Genomic DNA, 13,734 nt, shown 5'->3' on the forward strand with positions numbered 1-13,734 from the left:
GGAAGTGTGTTACACACTGTGTCCAGTGACACAGTGTGGACACAGTGTGTAACACACTTCCCTCTGTGATACACCTCTGAAGATGCCAGCCACAGAGGCAGGCAAAATGTTACGAACAAGATCTACCAGACCACAGCCACACAGCCCGGAAAACCCACAACAACCAGTTGAATCTGGCCGTGAAAGCCTTCGACAATGCATTGCTACCCAGTTATTTATTCCTCATATATAATCCAGACGACATTTCATCTAGTAGTGCATGTACTTTAGAGGAAAGCCCAGTTTCATATTTTTGAAGTCCTCATTTTGCTGAGGGAAAGTAGTTTTCACCCTAGCCAAGACCTGCTGTTGTTTAGTAAGGCTATTTGTTCTGTAGGGTTGTCATGAGCACCTGTTATGGCAAGGAACATATTTCTTCCTTTCCTGCGGCCATACCATTTTGATTTTTTTTTCAAGCTTCTTTCCCTTTTATTCATTTTATGAAACTGGGTAGTTTTACTGGGCCATTCCAGCAAGCACGTTTATTGATCTTGTGAGGACTTATTGATCATGTGAGGACCGCACTATGGGATACTGTATCAAGTCTAGCTGGATGTCAGCACTGAGAGAAAGAAAGAGAAGGGGAAAGGTTTTTAATGTGTTTGGAAAGGCCCCTAGCTGGACTGTTAATGTATAATACTTTCATATGTCATGAAATCATTTCTGGAAGAGCAAATCTGAACACATGCCAGCTATCCAATTGACCACTGTGCCCCAAGTGTATTGATTTTACACAGGAAATGCCCCATGTTAGATCTAGGGATGCACCAACAATTGCATCTAGGGAACCCATTTAAGAAGTTAACCCTTCATTACTTCTTTTAGAATCAGCTGTGTCTATACAATTACAGGAGCAGCAGCTGATTTGGATACAAGACTTTGAATGCTCAAAGTTGTAATTTTGTCACAGTGTTGATGAGAATCCTGTAAGTCAGCTGTCATTACCTCCATGTCAAGGTTGAAACAGGGAGCGGTGAGAACAGTCACTTTGTAAAATTCATGGCTGAGATAAGAACTGCAACTAACTACATATCCCTGAACAGGGTCAAGATATCTGTGTTAGTCTCAATTGCGAAAAGATATTCTCCAGGATAGGGAACTGTACACATACTTTTTTCTGAGCTAGTTTTGTAGGGTAGGTTCCCCATCGATTTAACCTCTACGCACATTGGGGACACTCACTTTTAAGGACCCACAATACTATTTTTTCCTACTTGCAATTTAGGTGCGCATTGAATGCTAGAAGCCACCTTACCAATAAGAAGCATAAAAATATCATGTATAACCATCACCATCATGAAATAAAAGATTTTTTGCTGTTTGTTTTATAAGCCACCCATTTTCTCTTATCCGTTGAGACACAACGGCCCTTTCTGCACAACCAAAATAAGATGCCCTGGTGTTGTTTTTAAAAAACTCAGCTCCTCATTTTTTGTACAGTCAGGGCTTATTTCACCCAATCAAAAAAGCTCCCACATTCGTTTTCTTCCACCAACCATTTTCTGCTGCTTGAAACGTCTGTTGCACCAGCCATTTGCTATTGCTAAAGCTGCCCAGGATGTTTCCTCTGCACACATCGTGATTGTGCTTCTTTTAAGCTCCAAAAAGTACATGGTTCAACTCAGCTCTTCCTGCCAATATATAGTTTTCCCATTTTTAAAATTTTTCGATGAGCCGTTTTCGAAGAAACGAATGCACAATACAAGAATCAGCAGCAGCAGCAGGAAATGGCCAGCGGAACAAAACAAAAGTGAGAGCTTTTTTGATTTGGTGGGAGAAATAAGTCATCTCCTGAACTCTTCACAGCAAGCAGAGCCTGACTTTAAGCCAACTTGGCAAAAAAGAATAGCTGGTTTAGTGTTTTCACAAAAACTCGGGTTGAGTAGAAATAAAATGTCCTGAAGACATCATGGGGAAAAGCTGTGTTGACTTCCTCCCCAAAATGTTTTTCCCCTGTCCTCAGGACATTTTATTTGTGCTGTGCAGAAAGGGCTATTCTTTGCTGCAGTTCATTCCATATACTTTTATATGAGATACAATATTAAATGTGAACATATGAAGTTGCTTATATGGATTCAGACTATTGGTTCATCTAGCCCAGCTACTGTTTACTTTGACTAAAAACAGCCTTTCACAGTCTCAGGGATTTTTCGGTCTTTTTTCCTAAGAGTGTTAAAAACAACTGGGCATGCTAGGATTAGTAAACAAAGCATATTATTAATGTCCTGCCATATAGCTTGATCTGCAGTTCAATTAATTTATGCCTTTAAAATACAACAAACAATGCTACATTCTGCATATTGAACGAAGCAGGAACTCCCCCCCCCCCCCATTAGAATGAAGTCCTACTGGTCTCAAAAGCAAAAAGATAAGCAATGAAAAAAACAATCATTGGTGGAAGAGTCACAATTGGTACACTGTACCCTCTCCTAGTTTACCCTGCACCAAGAAGTCCTTAACCTATAGGTAGAAGAATAAGAACGCTTCTGAGAAATTTTTACTGTTTGAAAACCAACTGAGAGGACAGAAAGCCATACACCCAAAAAAGCATTGAAAAAAACTTGTGCTACAAATAACTGCAGTACAAAGTCAAATTGCATTCTTCACCAGTCTGTACGTGCAAACAAGAGAAACGTAAAATGCAGTATCATTGCTCTCTTTATAGGCTATACAAGGTGATCTCATCCCAGAGAGATCTCGCTCATGACTAGAACACTGCAAGGCTTATTCCTTTCTGAATGATTATATCCAACACTGCCTGCATGTTTCCCTTATATCCTGGCACTTATAAGAGCCACACACTTTTTAAAAAGCAAAAGTTAAGGATACAGGCCAGCTAATGTCCCAAACAGGTACCAAAGGGGATACTTGTAATCTGGGCTAAAACATGGCTATTCAGTTTTATTAGAGTGAATGGTAATTTGACTAAAAGTGAACGGATGTGATTCTGTTTTCAAGATTCATGCAGATGCCCTCCTTAGAAATAAAATAAAAAACCCTTGTGAGAATCTCAGAACTGCACACCCAGATTGCATCTTCTTTTTAAGCATACACACATTTGGTCTTAGCCAAAAGGCCAAGAAGCCATTTTAAACATACATATCTTTACCCGCCCACCCCCCACCCCCAAAGGAAAAAGAACCCTTGGTGATTAAAATCTATAGCAGGGGTCTCTAACCTTTTTGAGACTAGGGCCCCCTTTGGAATTCCGCACAGGGTGGAGAGCAAAACTCCCCCAAATGATTGTATCAGGAGGCAGAGCCAACATTAAAACGACAGGGATTAAGGTTATGCATAACTCTAAAAAGAACTCTTCAATATTTCAGGGTCTGTCAAACAAGATGTCTTCTAAAATGTGAATGTTTAAATAGATTTGCTTGCATACACTCGCAGTCATTCAGTTAAGATCCTTGTGCTGGGGTGGCAGCTGTTGAAGCAACTTTTTAAAAATCTGCACAGACCTTCAATGGCTAGTCAGAAGCTCTGCGGGGCAAAAGCTCCACCTAGTCTCACCCCCTTTCTAAGAACACCTGGTGGGCACCAGAACAGTGTCAGCAGGTGCCACATTGGAGACAGCTGATTTAATGGAGACTAAAATAAAATGGCATGGAATGAATCTATGATTGATAGGTGATGCTGGGACAGGAGAAGCAGAATAAGTATGACAAGAAGGCCCATGGCTAGATATTTTATGGTGACGGGGCATGATTATATGGAGGGGGGAGAGGGTTGCCAATCCCCCATTATCCTAAAACTTGAAATAAATTCAGAAGAGCTTGCAACAACCCCCAAATACCATACATCTCTTCAGTTTCCTGCCCAATGTTCTCATTTGTCACGATGAGTTTAAGAGAGGGCAGCAACAAAAAAGAAAGAAGCCAAAGGCCCATTGAGACAAGGTGATGGAAGAGAGCAGAGGAGAATGAATTTGGACAGGAAGGTGTGGACTGACTCAGCTGCTGCCTCTCACTCTCTTCTCTATTCCCTCCTTTCCAATCAAGACAACAATTAGTTGCTCATTTTTCTTTATACCTCTGCGGTGAAAAGAATGAGAAGCTTTTAATTTTAAACGAAATCTGGGAATTCAGAGGTGCAGCATGACATATTTTTGAGGAAGAAATTGTGGATTTCTTTAAAGCCTTTGAATATGTTGCAGTTTTACACTGGGAATCTACTACCACTGCCTTCAAATGACTTCAGAAGAGCAGTTAGGAAGGTCTGATAACCATAGCTTTTGAAGACAAATCTAGGTATTAGTCTGTGACTTTACCTGGAAGAACTATAAATGCCCCAAAAAGCCCCACCAATTTTGACTAAAATCTGCCAGGTTAATTTATATGGAGATATGACCTTATCAGTTGCGGGGGGGGGGGGGGGGGAAATATGCTTAGGGATTGTAAGAGTTCATCTGTCTCCTGTTCCTGAAAAGCTATGCCTTTCAGCATGCTCTCATACAATTCAAATAGTCAACAAAGCACAATAGTAATTGAAGTGGTCAGTCCAGAGATAAAGCTTAGATCATAGGTAAAGCTTGCATTGTGTAGTGAATAAAATCTAATTTCAATTACTAAGTCCCTTAAATTGAATCTAGACACACATGTTTGTATGCTCACACACACACATTGTATTGCTCATACTCACACATTGCCACATACACTCAACCAGTCACCAGTACTGTCTAGCAATTCATTTGAGTTTCTTTCTTCCTCTTAAAGAAAATAGTCTGACTCAAACGTCCCTACAATGCATATGCCTAAAGTTTTTGGCACAAAGCAGGTATTTCCTGTAAGTCCTCAACTATACCCTTTTCAGGACAAAGATTAAAGGAGATTTGTGAATTCATCCACCATTTCCTGGACCGTATTTGTTCTAGAATGTTCTGCTTGGATCCTAGTGCCTTGGGGACAGAACTAGGCCCTAGGACCCAAGCGGAGCATGCTAGAACAAAGACGGTTCAGAGAACGGTGGATGAATTCACAGCTCTCCTGTCTTCTTTATCCCCAAAAGAGTACAGTTTTGTTTTTCTTTTCTTATTTTGCCAATGAATGGCTTTGGAACTGTGACAATGTCAGGAGAGATTAGACATTTTTCAGTCCAGCCACAGGACATTACACAGAGTGGCTGCAAAGGTTTCTCTGTCATTACCATTGTGTAAGCAAGCATCTTAAATCCCTCGACGGGTGATAAAATGTTTACAGACCAAAGCATGCGCTTTTCTTTTAATGATTCTGTAAAGTATTTCTATATTGTCTAGCTCAAGAAAATGGAGAACAGAGAAGATAATAAAGTTGAATTGTTTTGTAGAAATGTAATACGTAGTGGTTTTGTTGTGTGTGCTGTATGTGTGCTCAAACCTGAAATTGCTGTGTAGCCTCAGTCTACAGTAGCCATTAGGCATTACTGACCTGTTTTCCATCTTCATGGTAGACATTATAGTAACTAAAAGTGTGTCCTTAGTAGCAGTTACATGAAGACATCTTAAGTTCTTCTTGGTATGGTCACTGAGTGGGACTAATGGGATGTCTATAATTTGCCATATTAAGTGGCAAACACAATTATAAAGCTCATCCCATTCTCTCAGTAGATATATTAGCTGTGCACTAAAGAAATATATTTTAGTTGTATTAGTCCTGTTGTATTCTGAAAAACAGACAAACAAATCTACATTCTGAGACCGGCATGGATATCTTTTCATGAACACATGAATTAGGGTTGATTTTTTAAAAAGTACTAGTCTATGTAATAATTATAAGGTTTCCCAGATTTAAACATCTCAGCAATCCCCCCATTAACTATACTTAAATATAAACTTGTAGCATTATTGTATGAAATGGTTTATGGTTTTGATCATTTGAATTCAGTCTCTGGAGAGTCCTAGAAGGAGCTTGACTCTTCCTGACCCTAAGGGGATTATGAAATACCTGGAGCACAAGCCATCTTGAATGTCTTCATATGATATAGGCTAAATGGTGCCTTGGAACATCTGTTCCTGGAGCTCCTCCAGCGGAGATTTCTTTCTATAATAGAAAAGCTTTGTGAAACAGTCTTTGGGAACCAGCTATCTGATGTGATCTCCTCCCAGAAGAAGGGGAAACACCTCAGCGACTTTGGTCTTGCAAATCAAATGGGACATTAATCAATAAACACATTTGAGAAAGGCAACCAGAGAAGTGCCCTTTTCTCACAATGATTCATTTTGCCACGATGCATAAGATTTATTGCATAGGTTATTTCAGGACAGGTAACTTGCCTGCCCCTTTTAAAAATAAGATGTGGAGAAAATGGGAGAGATTACTGCTGTCTTTAATGACCTGGATGGAACAGTTAAAGGTGGAGCATATTTCAAATGGGTGAGATAACTTTTTGAAGTAATAGATTCAGAGAGACTTACTGTATTTACCACTAAACTAAACAGGACTTCTTCTATGGTTGAAATGGGAATTTTAGGTTGTTGTCTTGCTGCAAATAATTATTTACTGATATATGAATCTAAAAGTCTGTCTCCAAAAGTATTTGATTCTCTTTAATTGGTATTTTGAGATTTGTAAGAGTGTTGCTTTAGGATGCTTTATATATTTAATCAAAAACTAGGAGTGGAAGTTTGAAACAGTTTAATTGCCTTTGAAGTATTCTGCTACATTTATTTTCTTTGGGGGTCTATGATCCTAAATTCTACAAAACTTTGAATTGGGCTAAGATAGACCCAGAATAATTCAGAAACCATATTGAATTTACAACTAGAAAGTGACATATTCAAAGGACAATGACTGGAGCTTACAACCATCATCCAGAATTTCTCAGGTTCTTCTCTATACAATTCTTCTTATGCTTTCTCAAAAGTTATTCCCAAATGTATATTTTGGGGTAGCTTTCTAGAGCAGCTTGAGAATCAACCTGAAAGGCTGTAGTCAAAACAGGAAATAAAATGGATTATGCATTCCTGTATTGCAGGGGTTGGACTTGATGGCCCTTGAGGTCTCTTCCAACTCTATGATTTTATGATAAAAGAAACCTCCATGTACAAGCACAGAAAGGTTTGAATACCCCCTTTGCAACACAGTCCTCTTATTAATTTTCATAGCTGTTTGTTTCTTTGGCAGTAACCCTATTAGATAGAATATTCTAAGCAAATGAAACAGATTTCTAATATTCTGCAGCTTTATTTAGCTATCGAAATGTGGTAACTGCTGTAATGAACATGTGGTCTCAGAAAGAAAAGGATTTTGCAATTATTTCCAAGGGTTGCTAAACTAGTTATAACTTTTCTCAAACAAGGAAGCCCAATAACTCTATTTGGTTCATCAATGCCTTTAGTCCAATAAGATAACCCTTGCCAATTAGGAGTGTGCATTCAGATATACCCAAGCTGAAAATATACCAGAAAATTCCTTATTAGTAATTTTTTGGGTATATTTGGCATCCCAAATATATCTGGGAATTTTTCAGCATAACGAAAAAATGGTCCCAAAAATAGCTGGAGATTTACCAGGAAGATCGGGAGCCAGAATTTGCAGGTTCCAGTGGACTGTTTTTTAGTATCCACCCCCCCGCCCCCCCGGCCTTCGTTTTGGTGTTCTGTGCTTCAAGAGCAATTATGTTAGTACTTCTAAAAGGGTAAAAACACAGAAATAAATTTCCCTTGTTCAACCAAATAAGTCTCTTCATACTTTTCTAAAATCCTACCTTTGTTTTGCTTTTTGCTTCTTTTTAATCAGGAACCAAAATATTATAGTTTACAGTTAACTCAGATAATATTTTCCTATTATTATTACATTCTGGTTCCAACAACAAACTACTATGTAGAGAAGAAATACCTAAAAATCAATAACAGGGTTTTTGTTTGTTTGTTATTGTTTGTTATATTAGCCACAATATTACATTCTGTAACATATCAGTTGAACACCCCCCCCCACCGCCAAACAAATCCAAGTACAAAAATAAGACCTACCCCAAAAATAAGCCCTAGCATGATTTTTCAGGACTTTTGGAGGATGCTTGAAATATAAGCTCTACTCCAAAAATAAGCCCTAGTTTCAGATTCCCTGGCGCAGCTGATCTGGTCAAGTGAGGGGAGCAAAATCATGGGGAAAAAATAAGACATCCCCTGAAAATAAGCCCTGACTCATCTTTTGGAGCAAAAATTAATTTAAGTCCCTGTCTTATTTTCATGGAAACACGGTAGTAGTGTGTTTATATTCTTAGTCTGCCATATAATTTTTGATAGTGTGCATTCCTTCTTTGTTGCCTAACTCCTAAGACTAGCAATAAAGTCTGTTGTAAGAAAAAATACAGTGGGATCTAGAAAACTGTGGTGATTATTTCTTTCATTGCTCATGAAACATTAAAAGTCAACATTTGGAAACATTTGAAGGATGCTAATCCTCTCAGGGCGGGAGACACGGACCCCCTCTCCCATGTACCTCCATAGTTTATATAACAGTTTAATTTTTTTCCTGAGTTTATAGTGTTGTGGTTTTCATGGTTTTCTTACCATGCATCAATTATATACAATATGTACAAATCAGTCATCAACATTCAAAGATTTCTTTGTATACAATGTTTTTTGTTTTAAAAAAATGTCAGAATCAGGAAGTAATTTGCCCTGCTGTGGTCCAGGGACAATTTGAACTTTTATATCATCAGAGTGTTGCACTCTTGACAATTCAATATAAATCTGTTCATGGCTAAGTACAGGTTCAGGAAGGTAGATACCTACTTTCTGCAGGGAGAAACAAACTTTGAAATTTATTTATGGTTCTAGCAAAGGCAGGTTTTACAGGAAATAGTCGTCTTGATGCAAATGGAAGGTCCATATTGGTAGGTGCAACTTCAATTTGCCAAATAAAAACAATGTCACCAGATGCCAAACTGGTTAACACTTCTGCATAAGCAAATTATTAGCCTTGTTCCATTGTTAGTCACTGTGTAGTGATGTCATTAATTGTTGCTATTTGAAAAGTGCTTCCTTTTTCTTTAGTATTCCTGGTCTTTGAGTAATGTTCTCTCCACTGTATGGTTTCTTGAATTTCGGGGCGGGGGGGGGGGGGAGTGCATTTGTGTGTGCCTGCTTGCATGTATGAGAAATAGGCATGTAGATCAACAGGATTCTGTGATGCTTCATAGACTGTGCAGGGCATATGGCAGTTGCCACAGTAGGAAGAAAAAATAGAGGGCAACACAGAGGCTCTCCTTTCCACACTCTCTGGCTCTTATCCCTCATCCTTGGTGGCTTGGGTGTGTTAGAAGCTGGGTGGAAAGCAAACAATTCCCTTCCTTCTTTCCCTTATCCTCCACCCCTTCCTGATAGTGAAGAGACCTGGCCACTCCTGCCTCTCGCCTCTGTTTGCTGTTGTCAGTGCCCAACCCTCCTCAGGGCAGTCCGAATCCCTTCCCCATGTGCAAAACCAGTGCACCCAGTAGTGTCATGCTGGGTGGCAGACGGCAGAGAGGTCTGACAAGTGTCACTTCTAATGGTCTCCTTTCAAACCATGGGGTACCAGAGCAGCAGCTTTGAATGGTCACTGTGAGGAGGCTTGGACCCAGGCGCTTTCCCCAGCTGAAGAAACTGGCAGGTGGCTTTTGGAAGGGCATGTGAGTGGGGCCAAGGCTTTGAATGAGTGAGAATGTTGCATTTCTTTGGGGGGTGGATAGGGAAGGTGTATTGGTGCTGTCGGTGTTGTTAAAGCAAAGGATTGTGGGAGGTGTAGTCCAGTTGGCCCCTTTGCTCAGGAAATGGCACCCTCTGGACTACATCTTCCAGAGTATTTCATTTTAAGGAGTTAGTTTCATTTTAAGGAACACGGCTTGTCTTTTATAGAGTAGAATTATGTGTTTCAACTTGTAAAATGTTCACTTCTTTGAACTAGCTTTCTCCACTATGTTTTATAGACTCAAACCAAATAGATATTTTAAAAAATGCTACTCTATAGCTCTGCTGGAAAAATTTTCAGTCTTGACTAGTGTCTTTCTTTGTAAATGTGGTATAAAAATGGTGGATAAAAAGACATTTGTAACAAGGCCATTAATTGTCTAAATTAATAGAGAAGTTATAAGCCTTCTACATCCTACCTAAGATAATTATGAAACAAAAATAAAAAAAACGTGCACACCTAGCTGCTAAGAGGAATCCAACTGAGGAGTGCTATAACTTTTTCTTATATTTTTATTGGTTATAAAGGCAAATGTACCCAACCAAAAACATGTTCCCTGGAAATGGGAATACACTACTTTTTAAATGGCTCATTGATTTTTGCTTGAATTATCATTTTTATGGCATTGCATTATTTACTGCAAGGATTCTCAGGGGGCAATCTTATATGTGCACTTACTTGGGATGAAGTCCCATTGTGTTAGATGGGACTCCTGAGTAAACCTGCATAGGATTGGGCTGCATAATAAACAAACAGAAATTAATGTTGACTGGTTGTTTTAACAGTTAGAAGGACTTTAAAAAAATAAAAAGACAGTAACTTAATATCACTGGCAATATGCAAGCTAAAAGATGAGTGTTAATTAATTTGACATACAGTGTGTACACACAGAAAGAAATTTTTTAAAGGGGTATCATTATTAATCTGCCAGTCTCCATAGTTTTAATAAAATCAGCTAAAGTACACAGCATCCAAGTCTCAAAGAACCAAAGTCTACACCGTTTGTTCCCTGTTTGAAAGGTGAAGTTTAGGTTTTCAAAAAGGAAGAGGTTCAAATTGCATTGCCAAGAGCACCTGCAAATATGTGGCCACATTCAAATGAGCAGCAACAACTGTGATGCAGACAAGTACAGCAAACATACATGAAAATGGCTGGTACAGATGTGTGCGCACATAACCATTTGCTTCCACACGTATTCTGCTGAGCCTCAGTAACTGCAAGCATCAATACAGCAATACATTTCTGCAGGCATTTTTGGCATGCAGTTCTCTGTAGCTCACACATCTTAAAAACTGAACTATCTCTGTTTCAAGGGGTGTTTGGAAGACAATTCTTCTCCAAATAATTGATAAGAGAACGCTGCAAGAGAAATTGTCAGCATTGGGAGCACAGAGATTTGGTGCAGTGACTTCTGTTAGCCTTAATGAAGGCAGTGCAGCTAAATCCTATCGTACCACATTGGAAGATTAACTCAAAATGCACATAGGCAGATTCCACATGGGCCAAAAACAGCAGTGTGAAGATGGTGTAAACACCATTTCACACCGTCTTCACACCGTTGTTTTTGGCCCATGTGGAATCTGCCATAGTGTTTACTTTTTACAAATATTCTGTTCATTTACCGCTTTCTTCTTCTTCCTCTTCTTCCTCTTCCTCTTCTTCTTCCACTTCATCATTTTCATCATCTTCATCTTCTTCTTCCTCCTCCTCCTCCTCTTCAACCTCCTCCTCTTCCCTGTCTTCTACTTCTTCCTCCTCCTCTTCTTCCTCATCACCTTGTTCCTCATTATCATCAGAATACTCCTCCTCTTCCTCCTCCTCCTCTTCCTTTTCATCCATTTCCTCAGTCCCATCTGTTTCATAACATTCATCTACGGAAGAGTTATCAGCCTTAAGCACATAAGGTTTTCTTTTAGGAGCAGGTTCTTGGGGTTGTTTCTCTTGTGTCTTTCTTTTTTTTGCCAAAGGACAGCCATAAACACTGTTGGGAAAAATAAATGCACAATTTATTGTATGTAACATCACATATGAACAGCTAATTAGGACAGAACGGTTTGTCATTATTTGCATGTCATTGTTTGCATTGCCCAATTATTTGCATACATACACACACAGAAACTGGAAAACATTTTTCAACAATTCCTCCTTCCTACTCCATTAGAAATTCTTCCATTAGTTGAGATGATTGATGGGATACAAACCAATATGCTTCCATAAAAGAAAGCCCGTTCTTCAAACAAAACACTTGTCTTTAAACAGGACAACTAGAAAAAGGTTTGAAAGAATTTGTAATAATTGATACCTGGAAATGCTATATTCAAAATGAAGTATTGAAATCAGTAATTTTCTGACCTTTTGATTAAGTTTGAAATTCTTACAGAGGGCACCACAGTACTTCTACTTTCTCCTCAAATCTACACTTTCCTCAAATCATGAACTGATGGTTCAACAAGCATTCCCTCAAAATTGGTAATGAAGTATATATAGTTGTAACATGTGATGAACTGGGTGATAATGTTCTGGTGGGTTTTCTGGGCTGGGTGGCTGTGGTCTGGTGGATCTTGTTCCTAACGTTTCGCCTGCATCTGTGGCTGGCATCTTCAGAGGTGTATCACAGAGGGAAGTCTGTTACACACTGTTACACACTGTGTTACACACTGTGATACACCTCTGAAGATGCCAGCCACAGATGCAGGCGAAACATTAGGAACAAGATCCACCAGACCACGGCCACACAGCCCCGAAAACCCACCAGAACCAGTTGAATCCAGCCGTGAAAGCCTTCGACGATACAATGGGTGATAATGAATTATATCCAGAATTAATGACCAAAAGCAAATAAATGATCATGTGAACCATACAGCTGAAAAAAAAGAAGTCAGATACATTTTCTTTTACATAAAGTTAATAGTATTATCGTCCATGACATTTGAATAAACCAAGACAATGAACTGTATATGAGTTCTGGTGATCTTTGTTGGGGTTTGAGCAGGAGGGAAGAGGCAAGGAAGTTGTTTTGCTGGTGGATATCCCTTCCATCAGCAGAGATTTACTTCAAGATTCAGCCCAAGAAACCTCTAGGGGAAGGAACAGATCAGATGCAGTTGCTAGCTCATTTTTTATATCTGCTTTTGGGGCATGTTATAGTCTGTTTGCAAACCAGTAAACAACAGTTTGCATTTTTTTTCAGCAAGCCAGAACTCCAAACAGCAATTTAAATTTGATTTAGAAACCTGGGATATACGGCAAGCACAAACCATATTTTGCTGGGTTGAATGTCACGTTGCAAAAGCAGAAATAATTCACCGGCTAGCCATGCACTGGGGGTATGGGAGAAGCAGAAGACCCTCAAGATTTGTTCAAGAAGTGACAAAATAATATGACAAGGGACCAATGTATTTCATTATCTGGATACACATTGACTTCCTGAGACCTAACCTAGGTATTCACAAGTTACAGTATCCATATGTCTACGACTTTTTCTGTACTGGAAAAAAAGTTCTATGTTGCCTGCATATTTACAAGATTTCAAAGAAAAGTAGCAATGAAAATAATTATGGTTTGACAGTTTAAAGCTGAAGATCTATAACATTATATATATAAAGTTATAAATATAAATCTATAAAATCATGAATGGGGTAGAAAATGTTAACAGAGAGAAATTTTTTCTCTCTTTCTCACAATACTAGAACCAGGGGGCATACATTGAAAATGCTGGGTGGGGGGGGGGGGGGACACTATTAAAAGGAAACATTTCTTCACGCAACGCATGATTGGTGTTTGGAATATGCTGCCACAGGAGCTAGTGATGGCCACTAACCTGGATAGCTTTAAAAGGAACTTGGACAGATTTATGGAGATCTATGGCTACCAATCTTGATCCTCCTTGATCTCAGATTGCAAATGCCTTAGCAGACCAGGTGCTTGGGAGCAGCAGCAGCAGGAGGCCATTGCTTTCACATCCTGCACGCGAGATCCCGAAGGCATCTGGTGGGCTACTGCGAGTAGAAGAGTGCTGGACTTGATGGACTCTGGTCGGATCCA

At 39.2% G+C, this 13,734-nt stretch overlaps 1 protein-coding gene across 19 annotated transcripts in view; it reads right to left on the reverse strand.

Moving 5' to 3' along the window:
• Window positions 1–13,734, reverse strand: part of MYT1L (myelin transcription factor 1 like) — a 429,027-nt gene that overhangs the window by 125,576 nt on the left and 289,717 nt on the right. For 14 of the 19 annotated variants that reach the window (XM_048497977.1, XM_048498011.1, XM_048497969.1 and 11 more), the window contains 2 exons: window positions 11,313–11,671; window positions 5,961–6,056 (listed from right to left, as the gene is read on the reverse strand). In XM_048497977.1, coding sequence (XP_048353934.1) covers window positions 5,961–6,056; window positions 11,313–11,671 — 455 coding nt within the window. The remainder of the gene's footprint in view (window positions 1–5,960; window positions 6,057–11,312; window positions 11,672–13,734) is intronic. The other 5 variants (XM_048498053.1, XM_048498045.1, XM_048498109.1 and 2 more) reach the window with 1 other exon arrangement.

The sequence above is a fragment of the Sphaerodactylus townsendi genome, linkage group LG01 (genome assembly GCF_021028975.2).
Source record: "Sphaerodactylus townsendi isolate TG3544 linkage group LG01, MPM_Stown_v2.3, whole genome shotgun sequence".
NCBI lineage: Eukaryota > Metazoa > Chordata > Lepidosauria > Squamata > Sphaerodactylidae > Sphaerodactylus > Sphaerodactylus townsendi.